General features: G+C 38.0%; 1 protein-coding gene across 1 annotated transcript; it reads right to left on the bottom strand.

Annotated features, from left to right (window-relative positions):
• Window positions 1-4510: 4510 nt before the first annotated feature.
• LOC106528960 (cytochrome P450 2J2) lies at window positions 4511-7901 on the bottom strand (the record flags this gene model as incomplete). Its single annotated transcript, XM_014024252.1, is given in 3 exon segments — window positions 4511-5862; window positions 7507-7667; window positions 7749-7901. Coding segments are annotated over 3 exon segments (446 nt in total), but the record flags the coding sequence as incomplete, so codon positions are not given.
• Window positions 7902-9555: the final 1654 nt, after the last annotated feature.

Below are 9555 nucleotides of genomic sequence, written 5' to 3'. Positions count from 1 at the left end.
TGACCGGCTTCCTCCCCCACCACCGGAGCCAACTCACCTCCAGGTAGTGGTCAGTTGACAGCTCTGCCCCTCTCTTCACCCGAGTGTCCAAGACATACGGCCGCAGATCCGATGAAACGATGACAAAATCGAAACCTTACCTGTGATTCTTTATTATTATCATCATCAGCTTTGGTGATTTGTTGTTTTGTTTTTTTGTTTTTTGGTGCCTTTGGAAGTTTTGGTATTGGGTAATGTCTTCGGGGGATTGAAATACTTGGATTTGGTCTTTGTCTGACCAGCAGAACTTTCCCTCTTGTTCCATTTTTCTTCGGGATCATCTGCCGGTTTGTTCGAAACTCTTACAGTTTGGTCCAGAAGTTTGTCTGGAAGACCATGCTGTATAACATGTTCAACACACCAACCTTGTAAAGATGCATACAATTTTGTGATAAAGTCTGCTGGTCTGAGGTATTTTTTGGCCAAGATGTTCTTTTTTACAAAGCCAAACCACAGCTCCACATGGCTGTTTGTTTCTCTTGATTTGCTTGTTTTATCTGTGTTAAGTCAAGAAGTAATATACCACTCCACAGTGGGATGATTCCCATGTAGTTCTTCACAAGCACATCAACTATCCCAGGAGGACAGCAGTAATGATTTTCTGTGATCTCTGATTCCTCGGACAAATTGTCAACCTGAGCTTGGTCCCGTAAAACTTGGAAAGTCCTTGTAAATGGTGATTTAGCAATAATGCTGTTGCTTTTATCACTTTTGCTGTGTTGTGCTTCTGCTGTATGCTGCCCATCATCTTTCTCTGACTTGTTTTTGGAGATACAGCTGTTGAGGTATGCTTGACTTGTTTGTACTAAGGGGTTGCAATGTTTTGCATCAAATAGTACACACATGATGTAAAACACCTCCATGGCAAGTTGAAGGTTATTACAGTTTAAAAGGGATGCTAAACAATAGCTTGCATACTCTTAAGCCTCGATCACGGATCTTTTTCCCAAAAGCTTGTGTAACAGCCTTCATAATATGGGCAGAGCACAGGTGCAATACTGTGTAGTTTTTCATTCCAACTTTATGTTCATGCACAATCTCAAACGCTCTATCTAGGTACTATGAAATATCCTCCTTGTTAAAGGCTATTAGCACACTATTAATGAGAGCCCAGCTGTAGTCGGTTTCCATCTGTGCTATTTTGATTTTGGTAGTGTGGATCAGTTTTCTGTTGAATTCCATCAACCAGTGTGAAATGGAAGGAACGGTATGGCTGTTGGTCAATAGCTCAGTTATGGGCAAAGGAGGTTTGTCCTTGCCCATCCCTGGCAAAACCATAGCCTAATACAGATTTTTTTTCCTGACCATGTATTTTTTGTACAACACTCCCTGTGGCATCAAGGTGGAGGGTAACAGGTGATGAATTTCTTAGATGGTGGGCCAAAATATGTAATCCAGCGTCTGTTTGTAAATGCACTGCAAAAGGGTCAATGTGAAATTGTTGGAAATATCCCTTGGAGTTTGAATTAATGCTTGTTTCTTTAATCAGTTTTTTGTGTTAAAATGAGTTCAAGTATTATCTTGTACTCTTCTTTAATTCTGATTAAATTTTTCTTAACACATCTTTAGTGAGGCTTTTCGTATTGTTCCCCGCTGTGATTTCTTTGATTGGTGTCTGCCTCAACTTTGAATAGTAGTATTTACTGACACCATCTGCTACAGCTCTGGCTATCTTACCGCTTTTTAAGTATTTTCCTGGACTGAATCTCCGTTCTTTTTATGGTGTGTCACCGAACCAAGCCGTTTCACAATTAAAGAGATTTTGCTGTCGAAAGGTTTAGGGATGTTCTTCTTTCTAAAAGAATAAATTGCATTGCATCCATTAAAGGTGCATTTGGCAAGAGCAATAAAAAATGGACACCTTTTTTTACGGCTGCTGCTGAGTTTCACGTGTTGATATTTAAAGGAAAGTGTACAACATTGTTGTGATTCTTGTGTTTTGTTATTTTTGGTAGTATTTTTCAGATTGTTTGGTATTGTCTTATTTTCTCATTTCCTGTTTTCAGTTTCCTGTGCCTCAGTCAGCTTCTTAGTATTTTTCCAGCCTGCCACACTCATCTGTCCTTAATTGGAATCATCCAGCTGTTTCCTACTTCCACTCAGCCCTGTTTGTATTTAAGGATCTTCTCTTCATCACTTCAGCGTCTGACCGTTGCTTACCCATGTTTGTTCTCACCGCATGCTCATGTTCCAAGTTTTGATTTTTTGTTTTGTTAGCCTGCCACCACGTTGGCTTTTTTCTTTATTAAAGTCTTTTTAATCACTTTAAGTTTGGTCTGCCTGGATGCCTGCATTTTGAGTTCTCCTCACCACCAAGTCGTGACAAACATGGATTTATTTTGTTGAATTAATCACATAATATTTCAGTCCAAGGGTGACATAATTGACTGTGGCGATGTTTGGGTTTGATTTTTTTCCCACTCTTTTCTTGTTATCTTTATTTTAAAATTACGGGGCCTTTCATTGTCTGTAGTCACTTTTTCTGTGTTTATGTTGTTCTTTTTTTTGTCCATTGTCTTTTTTGGATTTCTTCTAGATTTAGCATGTTTCTGGTAATCATTTCCATCCTCTGTTGTTTCCTCTGTTGTTTCATCATTCTGAGCCTTTGATGTTTCCTCTGTTGTTTCCTCTGTTGTTTCCTCATTCTGAGCCTTTGATGTTTCCTCTGTTGTTTCCTCTGTTGTTTCCTCATTCTGATCCTCTGTTGTTTCCTCATTCTGATCCTCTGTTGTTTCCTCATTCTGAGCCTTTGATGTTTCCTCTGTTGTTTCCTCTGTTGTTTCCTCATTCTGAGCCTTTAATGTTTCCTCTGTTGTTTCCTCATTCTGATCCTCTGTTGTTTCCTCATTCTGATCCTCTGTTGTTTCCTCATTCTGAGCCTCTTTTGTTTCCTCATGTCCTGTCTGTTGTTGTGAATCTGGCTGTTTTTATTGACATGTACTTTGTCCTGTGACGGCTCCCTGTCCTCAGTGGTACCTTGGCCTGTGTCGTCAGAGTACGCATCTTGTGCTGTACTACTCTGTGTGTCCAAACATTTATGGGGCTGAACAATTTCCTGACCTATTCTATCCCTTTTTTTTTTCTTTTGATAGATTTCTTCTTTGATTTTGTACCTTTTGCATCCTCTGTTATATCGTCATTTTCGTCATTATATCCTGTCTGCTGTTCTGACTGTGGTTGTTTTACATGGAATTTAGCTTTGTCCAATGACTGTTCACTGTCCTGCACTGTATTTTGTCCTGTATAGTCAGCAGAATGTTCTCCTGTACTACTCTCTGCTTGATTTTGGGTCCCACTGTCATTTCCACACATTGCCATTGTCACATTGCCCTTCTAACTGATTTGGCCACCTAACGAGAAACATATCGAAATAACACATTTTAGTTGTACATTTTTATTATTTATGTATGTTAAATACAAATCTTATAAGCCCCTATAAGGATACTGAAGTAAAACAGGAGAATTCTAAGTAAAAATAAAAAATTCTACTTTATCCTGCACAACAAACACCATCTCTTTGCAACAGACATATTTTTCTTCTGTGTCCCTTTTAATTAATTAATTAATTAATTTAATTAATTAATTAATTTAATTATTCATTTATTTAATTTTGAATGTAATGGCTCTCCATATTTGGGGCACAAAAATAAGCAAAGAATACTGTTAACAACATTGTAACTAGCAAAAACAAAAAAACTACCTGCACCTTTGTCTGTATTCCTTTGCGATCTGAAGCCCAAATGACCTTCAACCACTTCAAATATTTTTTATCATTACTTTTAAAAAGATTTAAAAAAAACAAGCAACAACCATTGGTCATAAGTTGGAACTGCCTCGCTAAACTTCAACGAAATGAAACACTTAATTATGGCATCAATGCCTCCTGCTGTTTGCCAAAGATTTCTATTTTTATCGCTCTGCCCTTTCCTGAAACGGCCCATTTTGACAAGAGCTATGAAATGCTTTCTCAGGTGCACTTATTTTTCTACTTCTTCTTTGATGATTGTCAAAAATAAATAAAAAATGCTTTGGAGCATTACCGCCACCTACTGTTATGGAGTGTGTTTCATGAGGATTTCTCATTTATATTTTTTATATATTATCCATGTACACTTATACATATTTATACATGTACATACTGTATATAGAGAGCACTTTAACAGCACCTATTGCACCTTAGACTTTTAAAAATTACTCTATTTAGAACTACACTTGAAGCATAGATTTGCATCAATAACCATTTTCACACAATAATTTTTAAGTATTTATTTAATATTTCTATAATTACAATGTATCCTTTTGTTCCAGGCTCTGCACAACTGCTCTTTGAAAAGTGAGGTGATTATCTGGGAGGGGAGGAAAATTGTTAGTGAAAAACAACAGTAATGCTACGGGTTACTAAAACTAAAGCTAATCTTTGTGTACAGTCTATTAAGTGTCATAAGTGCTAACATGGAGTGATTCACCTCTCTTTTCTTTTTCTTTTTCCCTGTTTGTCCAAGCACTATTTATAAATTACAGGAGAGGCCATGGAAATGTGGGTGGTGAGTTGTTTGTGGTATTTCATAACGGTGCTTATAACTTAAGAGTAATACATAAAATATTCAAAAGAAACAAATTGAAATATGTGTGTTTGCATTTTTTAAAATGCATTTATTTGATTATATGACATAAAATTCTAAATTAATGAAAGGTGGTTTGACCCTTCAGAGCAGACATTACTTAAGGCTGCAATTCTACCTTTGGTTTACCTTTATACTGTTCCAGAGATGAATAAACCTTTCCTTTTTCCACCTTAGTCTGTATCGAACATCATATAAACCGGAAATCCTGCTACAAAAGATCAACTGGCTGCAGATGCACATGTGACATCAGCTGGAAACTATAAAATTAAAGTCCTCCATTTCCTATATAAACTTTTTTTTAATGAATAGTTACTTTAAATGGGAAACAAATGTCTCTGCCTCATCTATGCAAACTACTAGAACAATTTCAAAGTGATTCTGAGTCAACAGGTCACATGACTTGGAAGCTATTGTAGGAAAAAAAACTAAATTTTGACAAAAAAAATCCTAAAAAATAAAATTTGAGTCAAAATGGAAAACGAATGTCTGTGCCTCATCTATAGAGACCAGTAGAATTATTTCAAAGTGGTTCTGAGTCAACAGGTCACATGACTTGGAAGCTATTGTAGAAAAAAACCTCAATTTTGACAAAAAAAAATCCTAAAAATGGAAAAAGGCTTAAAATTGAAAACAAATGTCTGTGCCTCATCTAAAGGGACTAGTAGAATTATTTCAAAGTGATTCTGAGTCAACAGGTCACATGACTTGGAAGCTATTGAAGAAAACATTATATTATTTAATATTAAAATTATTGAAAATATTGTATATGACTTTAAAATTTAATAGATTATATTTTATCTCATGTGAAAGCATGAATTAGCACTGACAATTAGTTAGTTGGTTACTGTTCAAGGCATTTATTAGCATTTGTTTGACAGGAGTGTTTGGTAATTTGTTGACAGTCCCTAAGTGAACCTTCGGGCACTTGGGCCGGGAGTGGTGGAGAACCGCTGGCCGACATTAGCATTCATAAATCGGATCAACCTTGAGCTAAACGCTGCTTACTCCGCGGAGCTCGAATATCCAACTTGAAACTAACTTCACTGCAGTGGCAGAGGAGGGGTTTTCACACCAGGCTGCCCGAACACCTCTGCAGCCGGGGTGGGTTGACGCTTCTGTCCGGGGTGGAGTGGTGTGTTGTCGGCTGCAGTGTCCGGAATGATCCGGGGGACAGAACACTTGTCAGGCCCAGACTGAGCTGTACTGTGAATTTTAATAGAAGCAGGGAACCAAACAGAAATAAAAAGATATTCTTTCTGTTCYGTTTTGGACCAAAGTCATATTTTAACAGATTATTTCATGTTGTATCAGCTAAATGTGAGTTTGCATGTATATCATGAAACTTTTTTTTTTACAAAGTCATTTATTTAGAACATTCAGAAATGTTTTCAGGAATGTTAGCTTGCCAAAGTAAACTAAAGCTAGCTGTCACGTTGTCTCGTCTTCAAACAACGTTCTCTCCTCTTGGCCACACCTCCTTGCTCACCCCCCACCCCCCTCAGAGTCTCCACTTTATGCATTATTCAAATTAGCATTGGGGGCGGAGTTCTACTTTCACAGTAGGGGTAAGTTCCACTTTAAATACCGTTTAGGAACCGGTACTGTTTTGAAAGTATCGACTTAGCATCGGTATCGAAATAAACCCTTTCAATACCCAACCCTAATCACAAAGGCACCTAACACCTGAAATTGGACACTTGTGCACTTTAAAGTCAGATAAATGATATTGAGCGTCTCTGAGCAAAGTGTGGAAAGATGCGTGTTGGAAGAAACCTCTTGACTTTTGGCTGTTTTCCTCTTTCAGTCTATCAGCAGCAGATAAAATTGAAAGAGAGGCCTGGCTTTATTTACTGAAAGCAAAGGAATGTCATCATTGGGCAGATAATTCAATCTAATTTATCAAGAAGAATGCTGTGGTCAATAGTGTCAAAAGCTTTCTTTAGGTCTACGTTAACAATTTACATATAATTTGTATGTGTACATTGAAAGATTGGGTGTTAGGAAGAGTTTGCTAAGAACATGGTTTATGTTCACAACTCTCCACTCTAAAGGCTCCCACACACTTGAGTGCGCTTTGCTCTGTGGAGGTCCGTGCAGACAGTTTTGGATGCGACACCAAGCAGATAAAGTTGCAGATTGGCATCATTTGTGGACAAAATGGAGTCAAATTTTGTAGAGTGTCTCATGGACGAGCTTAGAAAATATAGAAACTTTATGATACCTCAATGAGGGAATATAAGGACTTTCGGCGAACAACAAATTTGTGGGAGGAAATAGCTCAGACCCTGGGTAAAGTAAGTTCTTTTCTTTTGTTGTTTTAAAGCTAAAATTCAAGCTATTTATTCGTCCTCATCCTTGACACCATGACTGAAATTGCAAAAAATCAAGGAGTTTGTCAGGTGATCAGTACGCTCGAGTATGAATTCTCAAACGTTTGTGGATAATATGCAGAGTCCGCGAGGCTCGTGGACTGCGCACGGTATGCCCAAGTTTGTGGGAACCTTAAGTCATGTGACCTCACTGAGAGTCAGTTCAGAGCTCTGCTCAGTGATTTGAATACAGGTTGTTTTGGACACCATTTCTCGTAATTTACATCCCCATGCTAACTTGAAACACCACCAAAAGTAATAGTACACATCTCATGACTGCAATAGTTTTGATATAACATTTGTGGGTGTCGACTCTGTTGTTCGGGCCGCATTAAAGTTGATGGAAGAATAAATTATTAAGATAGGAGATCCTTTTTCAACAATGCATTGAAGACCACTGCATTGCCCAAATAGACCCCAGTAACATACTGCAGGAGATCAATTTCAGCCACTGTTTTAATGCGTATACTTACCATGGCCCACGGTCCGTTGCCTATTTTAGTAATCTCTGTGATCCACTGAACAACCTTTTTGATGGTCTCATCATCGTACTCATAACGGGTCCCAAACAGAAACTTACAGATGATGTTCGAGGCTGCATTGTGGAACATCACCTGAGGACTGAGAGTTTTACCTGTACACAGATTTAAATACAGAACATCACACCAACAACACAGCCAAAAGCTTTAAATATGCATAAATATGGATTACGTACCGATGATCTTTTCTAGTGATTTAACAGTGAACTGAATCTCTTCATGAATTCTCTTTTCCATGGATTTCTTCCCCAGACCGAAGTTTCTCAGAGTCATCAGAGAGAAACGACGATGTTCCCTCCAAACAGGCCCGTAATCCACCAGAATCACTCCTAAAACAAGCGGAGACACAAAACAAGAGCTTTAAACAGAGACCTGGAGCTGGACCACTTCCCTCCCTCTTCCTCTATGTAAAGATTTTTTCACGCTCCGATTCTGAAGCAAAACAACAACTATTTTTACATCGTCACATCTCTGAGATAAAATGCTGTACAAATTTGAAAATTTTCATGAGTAAGAACGAATCTCTTTCGCTCACAGTTCAAGAATGATTTCAATAGACCTTATAGTTTTCCCACAGCAGCTGGTTGTCTGAACTAAAATTTTCAGAAATGTTCTCATGTGGAAAGTAAGGTGTTGCAGATGGGGCGGAGCCAGGGGGTGGCCATGGCCACCACAGACAAATCTTTGGCCACCCTGCTGTACACACCACTTACACAGTGAAACAACCTTTGGGGGTGTAATGATCCTCCTGAACAGTTGGTGGGGTTTGTGTAACCCAACATGGCACCGGAATGCTCAGCAGTTTTAAGACATACAAAGCTCAAATTTGGTGGACTGATAGCTGAGAGCTAAATCAACATATTCTGAATGCTAATCACAAGTTTAAGCTAGTCAATAAAAAGAGGCTCTAATTCAGCCATTTTAAGACTGGTATAGTAGTCTTAGTATAGAAAACTGGTATAGTAATAACCTAGAACAAGCTTTGACAAATTATGAATGTGAACTAAAGATCCAAGATGGCAGTCATAGCTAAAATGCAAAATTGACCATTTTTAGACATATTTGGATGAAATTTGGGATTGTAGTAAGTCAGTGATATCCAACAAACACTACATTTAAATCTTTATTATGACCCCTGTATGCAAAGCGTAAGTGGGAGCCATATTGTTTACATACTGTTTATTTTATTTTTCATTTTATTTTTTTATTTTTTATTTTATTTTATTATGACCCCCGCACGCTGTTTTTTTTTCCAATGATTTTTGGTCAAAAGTAGCACAAAAACAGCTGCACCGATCCAAATGAAATTTGGCAGGACTGTAGATGAGTCTGACCTACACTGCACCAGCCAACGGTTTTACCATAGACCCCATTTTTGAGGAGGGGGCTCCTTTCAAAGAGGGGGTGTCAGGACATGCAAAACTGCTTATAACTTAGAAACTATTAAACACAGATTTCTTTTGTTGTTTAGCTCTGATGAAGCTCTATCCATCAGGTCAACCAATCAGTGCCCCCACCTAACCCTGGACCCCCAATTTTATCTGAAAAATGGGTATTTGGACATTCAAAAATGGTTAATGCTCAAAACTATTAAACATGGGAGCTTCAGATTTATTATCTTGTTTAGCTCTGATGATGGGCTATCCATCAGGTCAACCCCCTCCACCCCCACCCCACCCAAAAAAATCAGACCCCCACCCAAACCACTACAATTTTGGGATGCACCTAGTAGCATGACATACTGTATATTAGGAATAAAGACTTCTGAGTTCTGGTGCATTTGTGCATGCGGGGGGTCATTATGTCACCGCTATGCGGTATCTAGTTTAAGACCTTAAGCCTGGAGTTTGTTCCTGATAAAGTTGTCAAAGTAATGATAATTAACTCAGATGCGTGTTAATTGTTGTTGATTTCAACTTTTTATAAGAAATTTAATTTTCCACAATAAACTGTACATTAATAATTTATTTGATTCTGTAAATA

This window comes from Austrofundulus limnaeus, unplaced genomic scaffold (genome assembly GCF_001266775.1).
Source record: "Austrofundulus limnaeus strain Quisiro unplaced genomic scaffold, Austrofundulus_limnaeus-1.0 Scaffold414, whole genome shotgun sequence".
Lineage (NCBI taxonomy): Eukaryota > Metazoa > Chordata > Actinopteri > Cyprinodontiformes > Rivulidae > Austrofundulus > Austrofundulus limnaeus.
Note: the sequence above shows the minus strand (reverse complement) of the source record. Positions and strands in the feature narration are given on the sequence as shown.